The sequence below is a fragment of the Amblyomma mixtum genome, chromosome 5 (assembly GCF_055824585.1).
Source record: "Amblyomma mixtum isolate Tamu chromosome 5, ASM5582458v1, whole genome shotgun sequence".
Taxonomy (NCBI): domain Eukaryota; kingdom Metazoa; phylum Arthropoda; class Arachnida; order Ixodida; family Ixodidae; genus Amblyomma; species Amblyomma mixtum.
Window position 1 is genome coordinate 92,059,354 of NC_143016.1, and position 24,220 is coordinate 92,083,573.

Sequence of the window (24,220 nt, forward strand, 5' to 3'; positions counted from 1 at the left end):
TTCTCCCTCAGTTCGGGCGCCAAGGTCGCGCACAGAGCGCCGACAACAGAGCTGAAACCAATTCGGGCTTAGAAATGGCCGCCACAAAGCTCTACGAGGCGCCTAGAAAGTGCTTCCTGGAGCTGTAGTTTTTTTCTCCCACGAAGTGGAATGTTTTGCTAAAGAACATTATAGCTAATTATTCGTTGCGGCAACAGCTTAGCTTAAAGAATCCAATAAATAATTTGGCTTAATTTCCTCATTTGACGAATAGCGCGAAACTACGCTCAATGTAGAAGTGTGCGGTATGCGTGAATTCTCAAAGTTGTTGACTCATTCGTGTTTTTATTTGTTGTTAAACAGGCGGTACAAAATATACGCAGTAAGATTGTGGAATTTTTCTCGACATTATAACGAAATGCTTGTCTGAAACATCCACCAGCCTGTCGCCAGGCAGCCACAGGTAAAGATTCCCATCAAACACCCAAAGCTAAAAATGAAATTCGCACCTAGGAGTGCAGCTGCACACGCACCTACCCTATACGAGGTGGATGCGCTAACCTCCAGGGCGCAATTCCGGCTCAGATGTGTTTAATTATTTTCGCAATCACAAGCTATACAACGTTGCTTCATTCGCTTTAGAAAACAGCAACAGTCCTCTGATTTCTTTGTTTTTTCTGTTGACTGTCGCCGGGATGCACCGGAAACCACCGAACATTGCTTTTATGACTTCAAATATTGGCCTTGTTTTCAGACACGCTATGAAGGGCACTAAATAGGCCATTCTAATTCCTGCATTTAATGTTCAGCATAATGAAAAATCGCATGAGGTAATTTTTTTTTTATTGTGCTGCACAGCCTGTGGGAAACACGCGTGTTGGGCTGTAACGTTGAACCTGTCGTTTCCCTTAGAACACACTTTAATCGCATGGTGCTCCAGTTGGGGGATATTTATGAGGGATTGTTCTCTTTTCTTGCCTTGCCACTCTATTACTTCTGTAAATTGTGTGTATGTGTGTTTTTGTTAAGTAACCGCGGCGCAACCATCAGACGACACAAACAGTGCATATCACTCTTTCCTGTACGTAAACTCACATATGAAATATCATGTGCCAAAAAATAAGAAAACCTCTCATGGTTGGGTGCTCTAAGGTGCCAGTCATGGAAGTTCCGTGCTAGGCTGCGGCGTCGGTTGAAATCCAACTCGGACTGCTAACTTTTTATTTCCGATCTTAAGCATTCGGACGAGCACCTCGGGCGTGGAGTTTGTTGGATCACGGCCATGAACGTACATAGTATTTGTACATGCTGCGAGCCACAGCTTTAGCCCAAGCAGGAGAGGGACAGTAACCGGATTTCGCCTTCATAAAAATTGGGCCGCCGCGGCCCGGATCAAACCCGCGCCTTTCGGGTCAGCATCCGAACGACATAACTACTGTGCCACCGCGGCGGCACCCACTCTTCAAAGGCTCAAAAGTCGTCATCCCTTAAAACCTTCGGACACGAATGCTGGCTAAGTAGCATAGTGGCCATAAAGGAATGAACCGATGCAAGCAAAAAGCACGCTTATGGGTGGCAGAGATACTGAAGGCGGGATTTAAATGTTACTAACCTTTAAAGAATAAGCTTACCGCCAGCCTGCTTAACCACTCATGATGAAAGCGCTGTCAGGACGTCCCTCGTTACGGGTTTGGTGTAGACCCAATCAAACGGCTTCGTGATTGATGCATTCTCCAACCGCCCAGAAATGGGATACCTGGAGGATGTCAGTTTCTTGAGCAGTCATTTCAAAAGCCTCTTTCATTTTCGCCCGCTCCACGGGATCCCAGTCCATGAAGTGCCATTTGAACATCACTTCTAGCCCGAGCTTTCCACGCTGTAAAAGCCTCGGCGAAACGACCGTCCAAATTGTATGAGGCGTCCTTAAAGATACGAAATACCCCATTTAAAAGTAATTTTTGCGTCTCTTGAACTACAGAACTTGTCCTGCGGTTGATGGGAGATCACCCAGTGAGCTGCTCATGGCTCGACGACTACGCACTTCTTTGGTCAAAGCAAGTTCAATGCTTTGCGTGCGATTGCCGAGCTGCCAAAGCAAGTTCAAAAACCTGAGGCAGCCCACTATGGATCGTCTCTAACTCCAGTGCGTCCTATCGACTGCATCCGCTTCAGCGGTAAACGCACAGACGATGTCAGAGGGGGGGGGGGGGGGTGTATGGTCACAGTGAATGAAAGAGAACTGAGCAGAAATAGACATCTCTGCCTTCACAAGGAATGTATCAGCCGGAACATGTCCGAGCCGATACTTCCATCGACCTGTAAGACACTCGCACAACAGGGAATGAGTTAGTACTACCGTTTGCACAATTGGATTTCCAGGTGCCAATAAATTCACCCCACACAGATGTACTATGCCCATTCAGGCCACAGTCAGCACCAGTAGGCGCACGACGTTTTTCGCGGACACGTCGTCCACACCATATGTTGATGTATGATGGGTTCTGTCAGAAATGTGGCTTGATATGAGAGTTGCAGGTCTCCCGAAGGAAGGGGGATGCAGCGGACTCCGCACTTGTGCGACCAACCGTGTGCATCTCGCAAAAAGGAAGCTGTACGTATATACACAGTCAAAATAAAGCCATCTCACTTTCGCGTCTTGGCAACCGCAATTTGATGTTATTATTTCTGGGGCCCGTACCGCCGTAGGAGATACATTGACAACAGCGATACAATAATCAGCCAGGAATTGTAAAGCAATCCCTCAGCAGGTCTAACCACTTCTGTAATGAAGTAAATTCCGCGCCTTCTTTTTAGAGTTCGTGTCGAAATCTGTAAAGCATTAGGCTTGTACAAGCAGCCGTGAAATTTTCAATTAGGGTTAGAAAAAATTCGGCCGAGGCAATTAATAATGCTTACGTATGAGAAGGCGTAAGGCCGCCTGCGCACTGGGTGATGTAACTCGATGCTACGCGGCTGTAAATTCAACCTCTGCATCGCTGTACGTTGCCTCCTCACCATTTGTCATCTGCATTCTAACTTCGTGAAGGTTGTTCCACCGTACAGCGACCAGCGCTGCGCCTTAAGTATCTGACGCGATTTTTAATGGGTTAATGCACATATATGCACAACTGGCCTTCCTCTAATGAGCATTCATAGATTCCTGGGAGTCCTCATACGACTCCTCGCGCAGTGGTGAACCTGGTAAGTGAGTAAGTAATGCGCCATTGCCCTGGGTTGGCAGGTGCTGCCACCGGCAGGACTTATGCGATTCAGGTCAATCCAGGCAATGTCGCTCGACCGCCACCTGCTAGGTTGAATGAAGATGCTATCTTTTATAAACACCATCAAGTGTTAGCACGCACACATACACACACGCATAACCAAAGACGGGTTTGAGCTCAAGGCAAGTAAGGCTTACGCCTTGCAAAAAAAAAAAAAGTTATGTGCGCATCAGTTTTTAAATGCTGGTCTGTTTCGGAGTGAAACTCGATCCAAAATTGCAAAATGTGCCTTCATGCAGATGTTATAGCTTCCTTTGCGCTTGCAGTCTTTGTCAAAACTAACCAGGCTCCATGCTTTGCTTCTCATTCATATAGCAGAGCCCTCACAGCTTCCCTAAGGATCAAAAAGTTCTTTGAAGGTTAGAACAGGGGTTCCTCTTGCCATACACAGATCTAGAGCTTCAGGGCTGGCATAATAGCTTCAATATACGACTGAGAAGAAAAACGTGCAGCCTTGTTACTTTTGACAAAGACTGTACCTAGCCACTGACGCTGCACTGTTATCTTTACTCGTGAACTTTAATCAGGAACCCAATTCTCGCTTGGTTGCTACATTCGAAAAAAAACGCCGCGAGGAACCACGTTTCTGAGTACGTTGAACGTTAACCCCAAACTTAATAAACAAGCAAACAATCTCTATTCGTAGAGGGTAAACGTTTTTAACGTGGAAGCCAAAGTGCGCTGTGCCATACGCACTCAGCGGCGACGACGTTACATGCTCACGGCGCCAGCGCTCTCTAACAAATTCCACATACCAAACGTTACACAGGTGACTCTTGGTGCGGTCAAAAGCATCAAATCGCTTGTGTGCAGCTGTTATCTCTACAGAAGCAGCAAACCAATGAAGATGCTAGCGCTCTCATTAGTGGCAGCCAATGCGTATAGCGCCAGCGCAGCTGGCCTTGAAAGCCTGCTGTGTGCAGTGCACGCACCAAGCGGGCGAGGAGAACCGAGGAGAAAACCGTAGACGCGGAGGAGAGTGTCCTTACTTTCGGGATCAATGGAATGCTTAAGCTCGATGGAGCTAAAATTCTTTGATGTAGAAAGTAACGCCATTCTGTAAATTTTGCCGCCGAAGCTCCGACCCTCGCGCTTCTTTCTCGCCTGCCTTTATGAACGGCGCTTTTCAGAGCAATGATTAGGTCCTCCAGCCTTCGTTTTGGAGACAGCAGCGAGGCGCCCGCTTCGTTTTCTTATTTTTTTATTAAAATGATCACGAATTAAAAGGGAAGAGACTTTAGTCTTTCTATCTTCGTTATCACGTGGGAATGCGGACGCAACAAAGCATTCCACCAACACGAACACCCGAGTGCGGAGCAATGGGAGAGTCGGCTCACCAGCGGCGAGCTCGCGACCCAAAGGGCCTTAGTGCAGCACGCGACTGATGCAGCACGACTCAGTGGAGCCTTGGGATAGGGGCCCACCCTTGCTGACGAGAAGCCTCAAGTCGCCAGCGCCAGAGAAGACCACGGAGACTTCACAACCGCGAATCCCTTGAAAGATACAATAAAGTTTTCACTCACTCACTCACTCACTCACTCACTCACTCACTCACTCACTCACTCACTCACTCACTCACTCACTCACTCACTCACTCGGTAGTCTGGACTTGTAGCGTTTAGTAATTTTCGTAATAAGGTCGGTGAATCGGTTCGGCGATAATCATGGTAGAGGAAACGAGGAGCACTTCCTTCTTTCTTTCTTTAGTCCTTTCTTCCTTTCTTTCTTCTTTCTTTCTTTCTTTCTTTCTCTCTTTCTTTCTTCCTTTCTTTCTTTCTTTCTTCCTTTCTTTCTTCCTTTCTTTCTTTCTTTCTTTCTTTCCTTCTTTCTTTCTTTCTTTCTTTCTTTATTTGAGACAATTTGCTACAAAATTGGCTCAGGAGGCAATAGCAAAAGGCCCGGATGGGGCCTGACTAGGCTATGCCCCCCTGACAGCACAATTTCAATTTTCAAACTTCAATTTTTATTTTGTTAGACGCAGTGTACGGATCCCAGCCAATTTTCTATATTCAATTACAGGCTTTACCAGGGTGTTGTTACTGAGTATTTTTGACATCGGTAGCTGCACTACGGATTTTGGGACTTAATCCCCAAATTGCTTTGTGTGCCTTGGAGCATACGATAGTTATGTGCGTATTCCAGAGTAATGAAAATTAAACCAAGATCTTTGTGCTGCCGTACTCTAATAACTAGCCCCGCCATGGTGGTTGGTTCAGTGGTTATGGCGCTCGGCTGCTGACCCGAAAGACGCGGGTTCGATCCCGGCCGCGGCGGCTGAATTTCGATGGAGGCGAAATTCTAGAGGCCCGTGTGCTGTGCGATGTCAGTGCACGTTAAAGAACCGCAGGTGGTCGAAATTTCAGGAGCTCTTCACTACTTCGTCTCTCATAGCCTGAGTCGCTTTGGGACGTTAAACCCCAATAAACCAAACCAAATCTAATACCTAGCTTACCTGCAATAAAGTAAGGGTGCATCATACTATTTTTCATCCTAGTAGCAGTCATAATTACGGATTTGTTCGAGTGTAGCACCATTTACCAGAGGTTTTATATCTAGATGAACCTTCTTGGTTACCTTCTGTGTGCCTGTGTGATTGGCATTAAATGTGCACAAGGCCTTCGACAACGCCTCGCACGAGCACATCCTCCACACACTTGCCGCCACCGGATATGGCACGCTAATCTGCAAACACGTGAAGGCTTTTATTAGACATCATACGCACAATTCAGCACCGCTGCGGTGTCCAACTCAACGTTCTCACTTCCCAACCAAGGCGATCCTCAGGGAGCTGTAGTTTATCCTTTGCTTTTTTAATGTTGCAATGGTGCCACTCGCGCGGATGCTGGCCGAGATTCCCAACCTTTGTCACGTACTCTACGCGGACGACATCACCCCCTGGATCACAAGAAGGTCGATCGGCGTGACACAGGACACCTTTCAAATAGCAGGGGAGATGGGCATCGTCTGGTCACTCCACAAGTTATAACTACTTGTGATCTGGTCGCAACCACGATTCCTCCATCGAAGTCGCCGTCAGCGGACAACCCATTCCAACGGTACAGCGTGTGGCAAGCGGTAATTGCAGCCTGGGGGAGCGGGACACTCTGCTCATGGTATACGCACATCTTATCGGTCGCCACGCGTACCTCCTTCCCTACCACTACCTCACACTCAAGTAGACAAGAGAGGCCAGTATAATCTTACGGAAGCCGGTAAAGACCGCCCTGCGCATCCCCCTGTACGCCAGCACGGGATATCTTTTCCAACTAGCAGCCCACAAGAGCTTTTAGAGACCCACCGGCCAAATCAGCACAAGGGTCTACGTGCCGCACCCGATGGCCGCAGGCTCCTCCGACAGCTTGGATACCACATCCCGGAGAGACCCGTGAGACTGGAACGAGACGCATTCCCACTCATATAGTTGAGCAACTGCGACTCCAGCCCCTGCCACGCAATATGAATCCGGACCTATACCCGTGCAGTAGACGAGCCGCCTCCCAATACCTAACTCGCCAATTTAGAAACCGGCAGGATGACAAGCCCGAACGCACTCATAAACCAGCAACTTCATCTTGCACTAAACACAACCAGACTGTCAAATGTGGGGCTTCATAACTACGCTTGTCCATACATACTGGAACTGGCCAAGAACCAACACGTCGCGCACCGTCTCGTTTCATACCCACGTGGGAGGCTTGGGTGGCCCACCTCGGCAAAACGGCCGCTTCATGGGGCGACCTCCTGCAGCACCTGCTCACAGTTTTGGGGGACGAAGCTTAACTCCAGCTCCCGGACATGGGTCGCAAAAATAAATATTTTTCTCTCTCTTTCTCGATAATGGGATTGCCGCCGTTGCGGCGGCCACCTCAGATTTCGACACACGCTACCCTTTGGGCCTTGTGCACTCGGGACACAAGGTAAGTAGAATGCGATGCCCTAGCCCTACCTGTCGACCATGCAGCCCGACAAACCGAAAATCTGTACCCATTCACAAACCGCATGCATACACTTTTTCCGTGGCAACATATCACGGAAGCCCGTACTGCTGCTTGACAACAAAAACGCTACGCAACACTCCATGACTGTCACATCTGGACCTAGGCACGAGGGTATGTTCAGTAATGTGTGCGTTCATAAGCACGGTCTAGAAATCTCATTCCGAGCACGGATGGAACCCTCTCCTGAAGCCCGTGGCAGCAGCGACGACTGCATACCGGACTACCACGCGGTCATCACATACTAGAGAGCTGTAGAATAGGGCCCCCAAGGCTTTGGGGGGCCTCAAAGAAATAGCGGGCTCCAACGATACGGAGGCGGGTGTGTCATGGACTTTTAAAATAGGGATTTTGTATGCTCATTTGTAATGGGCTTCGCTTCGTTTACTGCTTCACCACTGCGACCTAGAAGAGAAATAATCAAAAATGAAAATAAACAAATGAAGCGGTTTTTGTTTCATTTATGCAGCTACATTTACTGCAGCACGAAATTCGCGTAAAATAGTCGAAGCAAACGGTACAAGAGCGGCCGCTTTAGACAGTTTAGGAGTTTAGGAGCCCTTCCATGGTGGAAGAGCTATTTTTTATTTTTTGTTTGTTAAGCAAAGCCTGCCTCCTCTCCATCCATGAGATTTATCTCCCCCTCTTCCTTGCAGTTCCGCATCACCAATACCACGACCACGGTGACGATCACGGTCAGCGCTGCTGTCCAGGAAAGTGCAACCCAGAACACGGGGGATGCAATGAAAGGCGACTCCTCGCTGCTTTCTTCAGGTGCATCCATAGCTTCTGTTGTCGTGACATTTATGGTCGGGACCCTTGTCGTCGTGATTTGCGTCGTCGTGGTTTGCGTCGTCGTGGCCTTTGTCGCTGTGGCTTTCGTAGTGATAGCCACTGCTGTGGTAACAGCCGGAGTGGAGGAAAACACTGAAACAACTCTCGAAATCGGGGACTTCAGCCCGTCACTGTTTGCTACTCGGGCTGCGAGATTAGCGGCCCACATCCAGACGCCATCTTGCTGCATCGAGAAGGTGCGGGGAAGTGACAATGTGACGACATGCAGGCCACCCGATGGCAACGGATCCAGGTTGCCTTCGACGACGTCGGCTGCCGTGATCTGAGCCTGGTTTTCGAAGTCGGATTTTAGGTCTTCGTATCGTTTTCCGACTCGAATATCCACGGCGGAAGCTGCGGAAAAGTAACGTCGTTGAAGCATGCGCAGGACAAAATCCAGTGTGAAGTAACCATAAGCTGTGTCACTGAGATCAGCGCTGTTTTTGTTTCCCTCGCCAAGTTTCCCTCTCCAAGTCATGAGACCGCTCTCGCTGTGTGTATTTCAGGACGGAACATTGTCCATGGAACATTCCTGGTCAGGATGCCACTATCGTCTGCCGCCTGCTCTCTGACATTAAGTAGTCGAGGTGGTTAAATAGGTGAGCGAACTTTTTCCGAAATGGTTATCCTCAAGTCATTTACATACTTATGTCGATGAAAAATACTGCGATTGATAGCATGGCGAACATCGAAAGCTGTGTTTCGTCACCTTTGTGAAGTGATCTGACCACCCTTAGAATTGTTGCATGTTGAAACAACTCCGTTTGAAAAGCACGCAATGATCCTCAATTCCGAGCTCGTTTAAGCCGGCACTTTTTTCCATAGATACGTTCCTCGTGATGGAGCGTAAATAGTTGCGAAGTTATAATTCTCTCTACTGTGCCATCGGTTTTCCGCACCATGTCTCTCATAGTGTTCATTTCAATTCAATTTATTGACTTTGCAACATTTATATAAAAAAATGTCCAATTCCGGGGCACATTTTGGTTATCCCGGGACATTCGTTTTGCTTTTTACTGAAGACAGGATTCGAATAAAGATTTTCTGTGAAATTAAGTACCAATAATAATAAACACCTGCAGTAATACTGTGCAGCTGTGGGGCGAGTAGGTATCTTTGTTATGCTGCCGAAAACACAAGGTGCAGTACATTAAGCCAGAGGACATCATCATCATCATCATCACAAGGCAGTTCCGGCATCCCGTCACTGCAGACATATGTGCATATTTGGTGTTGCTGGTGGCTAACACATTAGGAGCTTGTCTTTTTTGGCAAACTACGTGCGAAATTTCGGATTCAATGGGATGTTTTATTTAAACGGGGAAGCGGGATATGAGGCTTTTCTCTGACGAGCCCGAAGGGTAACCAACCGTTCTAATAGCTCCTTCAAATGTTCCAATAGTTTTCCACGACATAACCGGATAACAGTACGGTGGCGATAGTGGATAGCAATACAGTAGATAGAGCGGTGTGTGTATATTGGCGTCATTTAGTACAATGTGGCGTTATATTTATCGAAAAGAATACAATTGCATTTAGCGAACGTGTTTTGCAGTGGATATCAAACTTCATCATAATGCAGCACGCTTGGGAAGATACGCGATTTTTATGGAGTGTTCATGAATGCTACGGCAACTTATAACGCGAATAGTGTCACAATAATAGAAAAAATCTTTAAAACGCTCCAATTCCTCTCTGTCGTCGTCACGCCTTCGAGAGTCTGTCCCATGATTCGATGCCCCACAGTACACGTCTCTTCTTAAAGTGCTTACCCTTTCCGCACGTCAGATGAGCTCCTGGCCATGTCCAAGTTACCTGCACCAGGAGAGTGTCGTCCTCTCCCGGCCGCATATCTTTCACGGCTAGATCCTGGATGCGTGCTGGAGGCACCTGCTCTTCCACAATATCTTTCGTGACAAGGAAAGAACCTCCAGACACCACCCTCTGGAAATCGTCCACTGTATCATTCGCTTCCGTTCCGGTGTCGTCGTCGTCGGTGGTGTCGTCGTCGGTGTTGTTGACAATCTCGAACATCGACATCGGGTACTCGGACGCCGGTTCGAAACTCGTTTCCAAGTCCGAATCTGCGTAAGCCACAGCCGGCAAAAGGTGCATAAGAAGCACGGGGACAAAAAATCAGACCACCAGTGTAGATCAGAAGCTCAGAAAAAAACAAAGTTCAAGGACGATTACGATGGTCCCTAATGCCAAATTTGAGCGCAGCTATGTAGGTGTTTTGATTTTCCGATATCTTGAGGTAAAGGATTTGAAAGATCTCCTTTTTCCACACCGACCTTAAACCGCAATAAACCGTTAAACTAAGGAGACAACGGTGTGTCGTCTGACGTGGGCAGTCTATCGCGTGCAGCACATTTCACAGCACCGCCCGTCAACAGAGAAGCGTGGTCCCACTGCCACGGAGCAGAGCGTGGGTCCGCGCATCGCTAAAGCCCCTCGTTTACGGACCACCAAAAACAGCCCTCCCCCCCCCCCCCCTTCCTTAACCGATCTCGCACATGCAGTGGCCATGGACGATGGATGCGCGTGAGGTGCGCGCTAAAGCCCCTCAGTGAAGGAAAATTCAGGGGGCACTTTTTGGCTCTCTAAAGTGCTGCAAGGGGAAAGCGTTTCCTGACGCACTGTTTGTTTTAGTTTTTTTATTTTTCATATCTTACTTTTAATTTTATTTTGTTATTTTTGTCTCTTGCCTTTTTGTTTTCGTATGTTTATATTGTATTTCTTTTATTTTATTTATGAAACCCGTGTATTCGCAAGATGCGATTGTATTGATGGCCAAACCCTGAGCCTTGGTGGAGGTGTGGTAGCGTCACCACTTGAAGTTCCAAAGGGCCTGGTTTGGTGTTCAGCCTCGGCATAGTTTTTTTAAGCATGAAATGCTTTTAGCTCCCGTTGTCGGCAGTGTGGTGACGACACGCCGAGACCTAGAGACAACATCCGGGCACTGAGTTTTACTGGAATAGGAGGCGGAGTAGTAGCACTGGAATAGGAGGCGGAGGGAGATGTCGTTGCTTTCAGTTCATTTGAGGCGATAAAGGGCGGGCACTACACTGGCGCTATCTGTGAGCGAACGGCGGTACTTCCATTCGCTCGGCATGGCTGGTGTGGAGGGAACCGCGCTCGGCCTCTCCTCGCTGTCCTCCCTTCCACTCGCTCTCCTTTCGCTGGGTTACACCTCCGACGGCGTCGCTGCTCAGCCCACGAACGGGCGCTTACGAGCTGCCCTCTAGTGTGGAGGTACAACAAGTAGAAAGTCGGGCTTCCGGACGGTCCTTCTTTATACAGCATAATATCACAAAAAACCTCACCATCGCGTGTACTCCTTCTGCTAGCCCACAGCGCTACACCGGTGGTAATGTGCACACGCAGAAGTCTAGAGAAGCTATAGCTGCAGGCCAGCACCACGCAAACCTGCCCACTTCGTACCATCAGCGCATGCGCAATGCCGATGAGCGGTCGAAGTATGCGACTTCGCTAAAGACCATGCTAAACTAAACGTTTATAATGCCGATGTCAGAGACTCCTGCAAGAGCACCGCTAGCACAGAAATGCCATATTGTACTACATTTTTATAGAGTGTACAGGCGCGCACTAAAGTTTGTCGAATAAACAAATCACGTTTGGCAGAGGCAGTGACCCTTACACGGCTTGCACGTTCTTTCGCGCTTTTTTCTCTGTCTATCTGTCTCTGTCTGTCTGCCTGCCTGTGTCTGCATCTCTATATCTCTCTGTATCTGGCTGTATCTCTCTGTATCTGTCTGTACCTGTCTGTATCTGTCTGCCTCTGTCTGCCTCTGTCTGCTTCTGTCTGTCACTGTATGTCTCGTTGTGTCTGTCTCTCTGTGTGTGTGTGTGTGTGTGTGTGTCTCTCTGTGTGTGTGTGTGCGTGTGTGTGTGTGTGTGCGTGTGTGCGTGTGTGCGTGTGTGTGTGTGTGTGTGTGTGTGCGTGCGTGCGTGTGTGTGTGTGTGTGTGTGTGTGTGTGTGTGTGTGTGTGTGTGTGTGTGTGTGTGTGTGTGTGTGTGTGCGTGCGTGCGTGCGTGCGCGCGCGCGCGCGCGGTCGTGTGTGTGTGTGTATGTCTGTGTCTGTGTGTCTTTCTGTCTATCTATATATCCATTTGTATATCTACCTAATCGGTCTATCTCTCGAATCGGTCTGTGTATCCGTCCATCCTTCTATCCATCTTCTGTCCAGCTTTCTCATAAATTTAGCAGTTGAACAATTCGTCAGCCCCGGGGTTCGAAGCCGGAACTACCACTTCACCACAGTAGTCACTCTCCCAATTGAGCTAACCGGGACGGCAAGCTTATGGTAGGGCGAGAGCGAATTGATCAACAACTCGAAGTGGGAACTGTGTTGGTCAAATGTTTAGTGAAATCCCCCAAGGTGGAGTAGATATGTAATAAGGCAGTAATTATTCCATGACATCCACCCGACGGCAGCTATAAGATTACGAAGGAAAGCTACAATCTTTGTCAGAAACTTCATAAAGAAAAATTCGTCCTGGCCCCGGGTTCGAAGCCGGGACCACCGCTTCAACGGAGAAGTCCTCTTTGCGCTTCTTGAATTCCTTCAATTCGCTGTCGCCCTACCAGAAGTTTGCTGTCCCGGTTAGCTCAGTTAGTAGAGCGACTGATCCGGTGAAGCAGTGGTCCCGGATTTGAACCCCGGACCGAGGTTTCTGTGAAAGCTCTATAGCTTTCCTTTGTAGCGGTATGTCCACGATCGGGTGGATGTCATAGAGTAATTCCTCCCTTATTACAATCTACTCCACCTTAGGGGATTTCCCTGAACATTTGCCCAGCACATTTCCCACTTCAAGTTATTGATCAATCGCTCTCACCCTGAAATAAGGTTGCTGTTCCGTTCAGCCCAATTGGTAGAGCCAGTGCTCCGGTGAAGCGGTGGTCAGGGGTTTGAACCCGGGAGGAGGAGAAATATTTCTGAGAAGTTTCTGAGAAAGCTCTTTAGATTTCCTTCGTAGCCGTATGGCAGCACTGTGTGCATGTCAATGAATAATTCCTTCCATATTATAATCGAATTTTTAATAGAAGGCGCTCTAGAAGAATATGGTTCAAATGTTCTAGGTGTTGACTGGTCAGGAATATATAGAATATATAGAAAGCGCTTGTGAACTATTTCTTGGTAAGTCCATTCACATTTATAACATTCATTTTACTCCCAAGTTAATAAGGGTACCTGAGACCATAAGCAAGCCGTGGATATCGTGAGAGTTTTACATTCGTATTAAGGAAAGGAGAAATTTGATCAGGTATTTATTCACACCAGAGATATTCTTGTGTTGAACGCTTCAAAAAGTATAGGAATGAACGGATTTCCGACGTACGGCTGACGAAGGACATTTATTGTGAAACTCATTGTAAAACTCCATCGAATCTCCCTGATAACCTCTGGCGTGAGCTTCAGTCACTCGACTCTGGCGTCTCACATTTTAGAAGGCAAAGTAAGATAACTACCAGAGAGAGAGAGAGAACAACTTTTATTTAGAAAGCCTGCAGAGTCGGTTAGGCTCCCTCCAAGCAGGGAGGACAAGCTTTTACCGCGACGCGGCCACTACGTCAATCTCGAGCGTTGTGCTCCTTGAGGTCTTGTTACGTCCCTCGCTACTTCCGCGGGTTCGAGAGGGCCGCCGCCCCCTTCCTGGGGGTGCCGCCCCCCTCTCCTCGGTTTCGCTCGGTCGCTGCCTCTCGAGAGCTGCCGAGACCTGCTGGACGGCCTTGAGTTGTGTCTTATGATCACAGCTCCTCGTTGCAGCCTCTAGCTGCGGCGGGATCGTCGTCTTCTCGCTGGTTTCGCGCGGATTTACGCTACAGTCCCAAAGGATGTGAGCCGCGGTGGCTCTCTCCTTCGCGCACAGTCTGCATATGTCGCTCGCGTACACACTCGGACACACGTGCTTAGCTAGCACCGGGGTGAGCAGGGACCCCGTCTGTAACTCTCTATATAACACTGCCTCCTTCCGGGTAAGTCCCGGGTGAGGTGGCGGCATAGTCTGTCTGTTCAGTCTGTACCATTTCACTATTTCGTTGAAGGTGGTCATCTTGTCCTTGGCACTGCGTCGCGACCAGGACTCCGAGTCGGCCGTGCTTTCAGCCGCGCGGTTGGTTAGTCCTCGCGCGGCCGAGTTGGCCGTCTCGTTGTGGTTCACGTTTCCGCGTTCCGACACGTCACTGCCCATGTGGGCCGGAAACCACTTGATCACCACAGGACTGTTGCGTCCGATGTCTTCGGCCTTGCGCAGTATGCGCGCGGCCTCACTACATACCCTACCCTTGGCGTAGTTCTTCACTGCCGTTCTAGAGTCACACAACACTGTAGTACATCCGGGGTCGGAAACGGCCAAGGCGATGGCCACCTCCTCCGCCCGGTGCGCTTCTCGAGTCCGGACGCTCACCGCGGTCTTCGTTGCACCCGTCGATGCCCCGACAACCACCGCCGCGTATGCGTCGGTGCTCCCTTGATACTCTGCCGCGTCCACGTAGGCGGTGCCTTTTTCTCTGGCGTGGAGGTCCACGAGAGCCCTGGCCCTCGCCAACCTCCGCTCCCTGTTGTGCTCGGGGTTCACGTTCTTCGGGATCGGGAAGACCCTGAGCTTTCTGTTGATGCTATCTGGTATAGGTACGTCTTTCTGCTGCTTGCCTTCCCTCGGTTCGAGGCCAAGGTCCCGCAGGATCTGTCTTCCGGTTCTCGTTTCGGAGAGACGCTCGAGTTGCGCCGTTCTCTGTGCTTCGGCTATTTCGTGGCGCTGGGAGTCCACAACACGCTGGACGAAATAGCCGAAGCACAGAGATAACTACCAGTGGCATAGATTTCTGTGGCAATCATCTCGTAAAAAAATTTAATGAGCTTATACCTACTCATCGAATTGCTCAGCCCATTCTAGCCATTGAAAGATTCCCATCGCCTTTGTTTTCAAAACCTGTCTCTACCCATGAAGTTTTGTCTTCATTTATGCACCTGGAGAAAAGTACATCGTGTGATTCGGATAATATCCAGATAAGCCCTGTTAAGCACCAAATTCAGGTTGATGGAGTAGCAGTCTTATACAAGAATGGAGATAAAACAATTTTGGGACCTGTAAATCAATTAGTAGCTTGTCTCTCATCTCAAAAGTGTTAGAGAAACTGATTCTTAAATGAGTTGGAAGCTTTTTTGAATAAACACAGTACAATATCCGACTGCTAATATGGTTTCAAGAAAAACCGTTTATCAGAATTTGCTGTTCTCCACCACAAGGTGTATTAAAGAATATTGAAAATAGATAACTTGATTAGGGAATTTTTTACTACATGAGGAAATTATTTGAGTGCATAACTCAGAGCATCTTGTTTCAAATGCTGTTGAATGTCAAACAATAAGAGGAAAAGCATTACTTTTAATTAAGTCTTATTTCGCGCTCAGAAAACAGCATAAGCGAAGTAAATGGATATCTGCTGCGGGGTTTCCGAAGGGAATGTCCCGCGACCATTGCCAGTTAATCTATATTTTGATGATATAATAAGTGTGGATACCAGAGCTCTTTCATAGTTTCCACTGGCGATATCAGATTGTTTATATCTGTCAATACTAATAACGTTAATAAGAAAATGCGAACATGCTTTTGGATAAAATAGAAATATGGTGCGTTTCTCCGTGTAAATATTGTAAACTCTAAGACAATTCTTTCTCGCCCAGAAAACAAAAACTGCACTCATCTCAAACCTCTATTCTATAACAAAGAAGAGATTGAAATAATAAGGTAATTTGGTCACTTGGCGTAATATTCACCAAAAATATGTTGTGGGATGACGATACTACCTATGTTGCTTTAAAAGCATCCAAAGCATTCGGATTTATGACGCGTTTAAGTACTACCCTCACGATAAAAGTAAAACTTGTTTACGATGCATTCTTTCGTTCACATTTAAACTATTGCCCATTAGTTTAGGGCGCCGCTGCACACAGCAATCGGAAAAAACTAGCTTTTCTTGAAAAGCGGCCTCACAGAATTGTTTATAACGAGCAAGTGGGCTCTCGACAAAAGACTTGTTTTCAAGGAATGACCTTTTCAACGTTTTCAATCGTAATATTTATAGACTACGGCGCACCTACAAGATATACAAGCTAAAATACACAACCAATATATCGGACTTAGAGCACGTTCAGTTATTTAGGTGTACTTACCCACGCTGCTACAATCTACAATGGGCACACGAGAAAGGACTATGGATGCCAAATGGTTGCATCTCAACTTCAATTACTCCAAAAGGAACGCATTTTCATTTGGGGAAGGTGTCTTGCGGTCGATGGTGATCTTCAACTTTATGATACACGTGTTTCATGAAACGCAAGTTGATGGCGGGTTCAGGAATGATATATGGCAGCTGTGCCAGATCAGGTATTTATCTCGTTGGTGTTGGTTAAGTGCGACGGCCCACTACCCCGTCCCTAACGCGAACCCGGGTTCATACAGTCTTGCCGTGTATTTTTTATTTTTATTTCATTTTGGAAGCGACCCCCCTAAGGCGGCTACGTCGATTTTCGAGCCATGGGACACTACATTCCCTCTGCATTCGCTTCCATCCCGAATGTCCCTTCGCCACTGTCGCCGATAGCGCGCACCACTCGGTCTGCTTAGCGTTGCATACAGTCCCCTCAACAGCTGGTATAATCGGCTAGCAGAGGTGTGTTCCGAAATTGAGAACCCATGTCAAGAGACTACATCCGCGCGTATAAACGCAGTGTGAGATATTTCCATCTTTTCATTCTACATAAATTGCCCGGAGGAATTATTTCGGCGAAGTCGCTTTTCACATGGGCACTAATGAGCTGAAACTATCGCTCTTGCACGGGCCGGACATATCGCCAAGTGACGGGTGCTGCAGGTATGTAACCATGTACGCAAGAATCTAACGAAATAATCTTTGGTATGTGGGACTTTACGCTCCAATGCGACACATGATTTATATAGGCGAAGCCATAGAGGAGGCCAACTTAATAAATTATACCACGCGGAATTTTTCAACCTGCCCTCAGACCGCTCAGTACCCATGCTTTTTCGCATTTTGCCCCCATCCAGATGCGGTCGCCGCGGCTGACATCCGATTTGGCCACCTGACGCAAAAACCCCTGAGCCTCCGCGATCAGTCCAACCACGTCAAGACATCGAACTCAAATTACCCCTTAGTAAGCTTGTGCCTTTATATAATAAAAAAAGAAACTACCAGCAGCGGCATTACTTACACGCCCACCTGGAAGTCGCCGAAGCAGCGGTGTTCTTCCGTCTAGCGTTATAAATCTGCACCAGTGTGTCTTTGTGATAGAGGCACCCCCTACAGTCCGACAGAAAGCCGAAATATATGTGACAGACAGGCTGCGCTATTGTGAGGGTTACTAGGAATCAAGCGCTGTCACTGAACTGAATGCTGTTTATCGAATTCATTCAGAACGCAGAGAAAGTGCAACAGGCTTTGACACCGGTCACCGCTCGACACCCCAACCTTTCTTCATGCCTAATAATGAAGGCGTGGCCTTGATAACGTGACGAATTCATTCTATTCAGATTGTTCTCAGCATTCGTCATTAGCGCAAGCAGCGACACATAACTGCTATTAATATCACCAGCCTTTCGTCGAGGCAAGGAATAAAGATTCAATATATACGACAGAAAAGGGGCTTTACATTACGCCACTTTTAGTTTCTTAATTTTCACTCTACCTCTGTATTCCAACGTCAGCAATGTCGGCATTCGCTAGGAGTCATGTGCTCGAATGACGGTATCGCTCCATATCCTGAGGGGCAGCCGCGTGATTACACCTGGGGCTGGAGCTGACCCATCAATACCAGATGAGGTTATGCGAGTGGCTCAGCGTATAAATGTGCCGAGTACATGAAAACTCACCTTCATCGGCGACTGGCACGCCGATGTAGGGATCCGAGATCCAGAATGGCTGCGCCAGACGAGTCGTATTCTGGTTTGAGACCTCCGCCGTGACGGTGTATCGTCCCTTTCCTATGAACTGGCAGAAGTAGCCGCTATAGGTGCCATCATTTTTTTCATAGTCGGGGGCTGGGAGAAAGTTCAGGAAAGGCACATGCTGACAGAAATCGACTGAGTCTAATGAAGGATGTAAAAAAAGCGAGAGGGTGGATGGAAAGAAAGCGAGAGACCTGAAGGAAGGAAGATGGAAAAAGCGAGAGGGCAGAAAGAAGGAGGTCGGATGGAAATAAACATAGAGAGACAGGAAGGAAGAAGGATTAAAAGAAAGCGAGAGGGTGGAAGGAAGGAGGATGGAAAGAAAGGGAGAGAGCAGAAGGAAGAAGAATGGAAAGAAAGCGAGAGAGACAGGAGGGAAGAAGGATGAAAAGAAAGCCAGAGGGCGGATGGAAGAAGGATGGAAAAAAGTGAGAAAGCGGAAAGAAGAAGGATGGAAAGAAAGCGAGAGAGACAGGAAGTGGAAGGATGAAAAGAAAACCAGAGGACGAATGGAAGAAGGATGGAAAAGTGAGAGAATGGATGGAAGGATGGAAAGAAAGCAAGGGAGACAGGAAGGAAGAAGGATGCAAAGAAAGCTACAGGGAGGATGGAGGAAGGATGGAAAAAGCCAGAGAGCGGAAGGAAGAAGGATTGAAAGAAAGCGAGAGAAACAGGAAGGAAGAAGGATGAAAAGAAAGCCAGAGGGAGGATGGAAAAAGTGAGAGAGCAGAAGAAAGAAGAATGGAAAGAAAGCGAGAGAGACAGGAAGGAATAAGGATGAAAAGAAAGCCAGAGGGCGGATGGAAGAAGGATGGAAAAAAGTGAGAGAGCGGAAAGAAGAAGGATGGAAAGAAAGCGAGAGAGACAGGAAGTGGAAGGATGAAAAGAAAACCAGAGGACGAATGGAAGAAGGACGGAAAAGTGAGAGAATGGATGGAAGGATGGAAAGAAAGCGAGAGAGACAGGAAGGAAGAAGGATCAAAAGAAAGCCCGAGGGCGCATGAAAAAAGTGAGAGAGCGGAAGGAAGAAGAATGGAAAGAAAGCGAGAGAGACAGGAAGGAAGAAGGATGAAAAGAAAGCCCGAGGGCGGATGGAAGGAGGATGGAAAAAGTGAGAGAGCGGAAGGAAGAAGAATGGAAAGAAAGCGAGAGAGACAGGAAGGAAGAAGGACGAAAATAAAGCCAGAGGGCGGATGGAAGGAGGATGGAAAAAGTGAGAGAGCGGAAGGAAGAAGAACGGAAAGAAAGCGAGAGAGACAGGAAGGAAGAAGGATGAAAAAAAAGCCAGAGGGCGGATGGAAGGAGGATGGAAAACGTGAGAGAGCGGAATGAAGAAGAATGGAAAGAAAGCGAGAGAGACAGGAAGGAAGAAGGATGAAAAGAAAGCCCGAGGGCGGATGGAAGAAGGATGGAAAGAAAGCGAGAGAGCGGAAGGAAGAAGAATAGAAAGAAAGCGACAGAGACAGGAAAGAAGAAGGATGAAAAGAAAGCCAGAGGGCGCATAAGAAGAAAGATGGAAAAAGTGAGAGAGCGGAAGGAAGAAGGGTGGAAAGAAAGCCAGAGGGCGAATGGAAGAAGGATAGAAAAAAGCGATAGAGCGGAAGGAAGAAGGATGGAAAAAAGCAACAGATTGGAAGGAAGGAGGATGGAACGAAATCGAGGGCTCGGATGGAAGGAGTATGGAAAGAAAGCTACAGAGCGGAAGGGAGGAGGATGTAAAGAAAGCGAAATAGCGGAAGGAAAAATTATGCAAAGGAAGCGAGAGAGTGGAAGGAAAAAGGATAAAAAAAGCAACACAGTGGAAGGATGGAGCGAAATCGAGAGCGCGGAAGGAAGGAGTATGGAAAGAAAGCAAGAGAGTGGAAGGAAGAAGGATGTAAAGAAAGCGAGATCGCGGAAGGAAAAAGGATGCAAAGGAAGCAAGAGTGTGAAAGGAGCAGAGAGAGAAAAAGGCAGGAAGACGCCAACACACGAAACACCCCTGTAACAAACGTAACTATTTTTTTGATGGATCAGAATTTATTGAGTGACTGTCTCATATAATCCGCATCATGTGCATCCGGCTTTCCAGAATCAATTGTAAGATATTTTACAGAAGCATTTGACAAGAATTCGATAGTGTCGCATTCTCTCTCTATCGAACTCTTTGATCTTTCGGTAGTAGAATATTTCCTTCATGTCTGTATAGGGTACGTTCAGGTGTTTGGTAATCCCTTCAACTTTCTTTTGTGGTTTACCACAAACAAGGGAGACAAAAAGACGCAGGGCAAGGTCCTAACACTGCAATTGTTTAGTAATGAAAGTTCAGCTTTTTAGCCGCTTATAGTGTTACACAGTGCAAGATGGTCGATATTCCTTACCATGCCTAGGAAGAACTCTTACCAAGTCCGTTGTCATGAAGAGGAATTTTTATCGCTTGTTGATCGCTCGTCGGGCGGAGAACTGTGGCGATGACCACGGCGTCCAGAAGCACCTTCTTGCCCTTGTCGACGGTGACAAAAACGATCGCTCTCGTGAACTTCTCCACGTATTCTGTCAACATCACGCAACGGACTCGTAACGGCTTGTCGTCTTTTTTTCTTGGTTCGGTCTCGACCCCGACGTTGACCCTCACTGGAGCCGGGCTGGGACTCGTCACGTGGAGTGTCCAGGTTCCAACCTTTTAGGCACAAAAAAAGTGTCAGTAAGCATTTGTGATGCTGGTTGCTTTGTAATGCTGGAAAAATTCTTTTCTTAGAGGGCGGTTTCACGCGGACCTTTCATCGGGAGACCTTTTTTTCCGGGTAGTTTATGTGCAGGTGCTCCATATTAAGTGCACGTCTACATAGAGTTGACGAAGGAAACTCCATATTATCGGCACGTGTGAACACCCTACAAAGAAAGGGGGGGGGGGGTTAGAAATGGAAGAAAAAATGGGGGACACTACCACCTCAAAATGCTATGGTGGAAATTCTCATGCGAGTCACGTGTATGAGGCCCGCTTCTGCGTGGGCAGCGAACGCAAATTAGGTCAAGCGGGCTCGGACAGGGACAGGTATTCACAGGTGGCAGCTAAGAAGTCTGGAGGCTATGGAGAGAAAGGGAACAAGGCAAATCCCAGAAAAAGAGGTTGCAGTCAGAGCCGACAGCTGGACAGAAAGAAAGTGTCTCAGTGACAGTAGGAAGCAGACACCTGAAGATACGAGGGAGAGGGAGAGAGCGCACTCAGATGCTTATCGTTGGTGGCTAAAATGTGTGGGCGAGTGCAGGGTATGCAAGGTGTTTCACCTCTGCCTTAACACAATTTATAATTAAGCTGTTTGAGTTCGACGAGTGTTTTTTTCGGCATGCCATTGTCAGCGGTATAGTACACTAGAATAAAGCTAAGACGTGCTAACTAGCAGGCTGGTCCGATAATGTTGAGTAGTTAACTGTAAATATTATTGCTAGGCTTGTTAATTATTGAGAGGCGTGTAGACCACTGTAAGTAAAACCTATATCGGTTTTTAGAATTTCGAAAAAGCGCTTAGCATTGGCGCTGTAGGCTAACAAATTTTGCCTGCATCGCGTCAAAATGCATGCGCTTTTGAGAATCGTGCAGGCAAATCAACCTGTACAGCTGACGTACTCGTCGAAATAGCTTAAATTTGTTGGGCCATAGCGGCGAGGGGAACTGCGTGTTCGGAATTCTAAGAAGTGATATTGATATTACTAAGTCAGGAGTGCAGGCCTTTCGTTAAATAGGAGCCTAACAGTAATGGTTAAAAGAAACTATTCAATATTACCTACCTAGCCTGCTACCTAGCACGTCCAAGTTGTATTCTGAAGTATTACACCACTGGAAATAGTAAATAAAAAAACCGCTCTTCTACGGCAAAAGCCTGTTTTATAAAAATTTTGTGAAGTCAAGTGAAACGTAATGTGTAATATAGCAGGTAAATGGAGAGACACAAAACAGAATGTGGCAGTTGATGTGGTATTTGTAGCAGCGGGACTGAACGATGCCCTCTACACTGACGCTGCACAAATGGTGGAAATATTAGATAAGAGAGTTGACGTTAGAAAGGCAACAGCAGAGCTCCAGCAGATGGTGGTGTGCACACTGTATTACTGGAGGTGCTAGGACGGTACGAAGCGGTTGACAGGGGTTTCGTAGATGCTAATCGGGAGGCAAGGAAGTCAAGCCAGGACAGTGGTTTCGAAGTCGAAGAAATAAACAGGGATGTGCGTGGCACGGGCGTTGGTTCAAACGAGGCGTGATTAATTTAAGTGGAAGGGTAGATAGGGGGGATTTGCTGTAGGTGAGATTAGCTTGCGCGCGAATAAGAGCGTAGTAAAGTAGCCACTCAGAGGTCACGGACGAAAACTGTAATATATAAGTCTTGCAAAAGAATCACGTAAATAAACATACTAAGGGGTAGAAAGGGAGCGAAATGGTTGCCAATAGAACATCAGTTAAAGGGCGAAGAATTAGGTGTGCACGCTCTATGCTCGACACATTTGAGGAATCGAGAAGATTCTTCGTTTGTTGATTATGTCTGGGAAGGTGCGACAGAAAAGCAATAGAGAAAAGGGGGATGAGGACGGCTAGGCATACTTATGTACTGAGGAACAAATTGACAGATTCCAAAGAACATGGCTGTGCATCATGAATGCATACCTGTAAAATGATATTGATTCGGGTTGATTATTTATGAGCGGGCAGCAAATGTAGTCAAGGAAACAAGGATCTAGTTAAGTGCATTAGTTACGATATAAAACAGTCTGGAGGTGATGCAGATAAGTTAATTCATTGAAGATTAATTTAATGGTCATATTGATGATACGAGTCGATACAGATCGTAAACGGAAGTTAATGCTAGGCCTCTGTGCGCAGCGCAAGCTACCTATTTGAAATGGAGAAGCTAAATATGAGGGACAAACCTCGTAGGCATTCCGGAACATGCAGACGACCATTGTCTACTGCCTTATGTCGCAGGGAAGCAGTAGCAAGCTCGCAAAAATACAAATAGACGAGGAAGGGGAGTAGAGTTTGGGAAGTGATCATAAACATTATTCTGCAGATGGGAGCCCGGAGCAATACATAAATGCAACAAAATCTAACGGTAACGTAAAATTATACTTCGAACAAATAGCGCGGTTAGCACCAGGCGTTAAGGAAGCAATAGAGAAACGCCTCATTGAACATTGAGATTCTAATCATTTAAAACAACTCACCAGTACGAAAATCAATATAAAGTGGGAGACCGCTGGAAAGGATAAAAGAATCTACGAAGCTTGCAGACAGGATAAATCAAGGAGACCATTAGAAAAGGATTGGCTGACTGATAGCAAAACAAAGAAGGCGCAGTTATCTCAAGTGGAAATAGAACAAGAATGGGAATCTTATAGATGACAGAAATTGGGAATACTGGCTCTCACATGGGCAAAATAAAGCAGTACACCGATCACTGGATCGCTGAAGTTCGAGGTGCAACTAAAAGTCGGTCAAGAAAATTCCGGAACCGAATTAGCTACTCTTGGTAAAAAGATTCAAAGAAAGCAGGAACGAATTTAGTATACCGAGGTAAAATACTTAGAGGAGTTAAAATGCTTAGAGGGAGTCCATGCCCGTGACTGCAATACATCAATTATAGCAGAGTCATTTAAGAGCAACGATAGGGGAATCTCTTCCAATGAAGGAGGAAGAGAGGACAGCACAATAGAATGGAGCTTAGGACTGTTTTAATCTTACCTGTAAAAACGCTGAAGCAAATAATCTTAAATGCAAATCCTGAGGGATATACAGAATTACTATCAAATCGATCAATGAACTTGGTATTAGAACAAAGGAAGGGCGAAGTTAAAGGGCATTGGAAATAGTATTTACAATTGAGCAAATTACGGACAGATGGCGACCGAGTACAATCAGTTTGATTTAAGAAGAGAATGGAGACAGGATGAACACAAAATTCTTCAGAACGATTAAGTTAGCATCTGTTATATACTGCCTGGCAGAAAAATGCAGACATATATATATATGAACTGTAAGGAAGAGAGTTGGGGTTTGATGCCTCAGCGGCTAGCGCTGCCGAAGGAGAGGAAGATGACAGAAGACGAAGCTGACGAAGCTGACGAAGCTCGGGTGCGCGCTTGTGAACGCCGGCCTGCTGAGCAGCA

General features: G+C 47.1%; 1 protein-coding gene across 1 annotated transcript in view; it reads right to left on the reverse strand.

Annotated features, from left to right (window-relative positions):
- Nucleotides 1–7,853: 7,853 nt before the first annotated feature.
- The window catches only part of LOC149343035 (calcium-activated chloride channel regulator 1-like), a 71,491-nt gene continuing 55,124 nt past the window's right edge, over nt 7,854–24,220 (reverse strand). The window contains exons 10-13 of the mRNA XM_089546878.1: nt 20,465–20,741; nt 18,008–18,175; nt 9,862–10,173; nt 7,854–8,443 (exon numbers count right to left, since the gene is read on the reverse strand). Of these exons, the coding sequence (XP_089403004.1) occupies nt 7,854–8,443; nt 9,862–10,173; nt 18,008–18,175; nt 20,465–20,741 (1,347 nt within the window). The remainder of the gene's footprint in view (nt 8,444–9,861; nt 10,174–18,007; nt 18,176–20,464; nt 20,742–24,220) is intronic.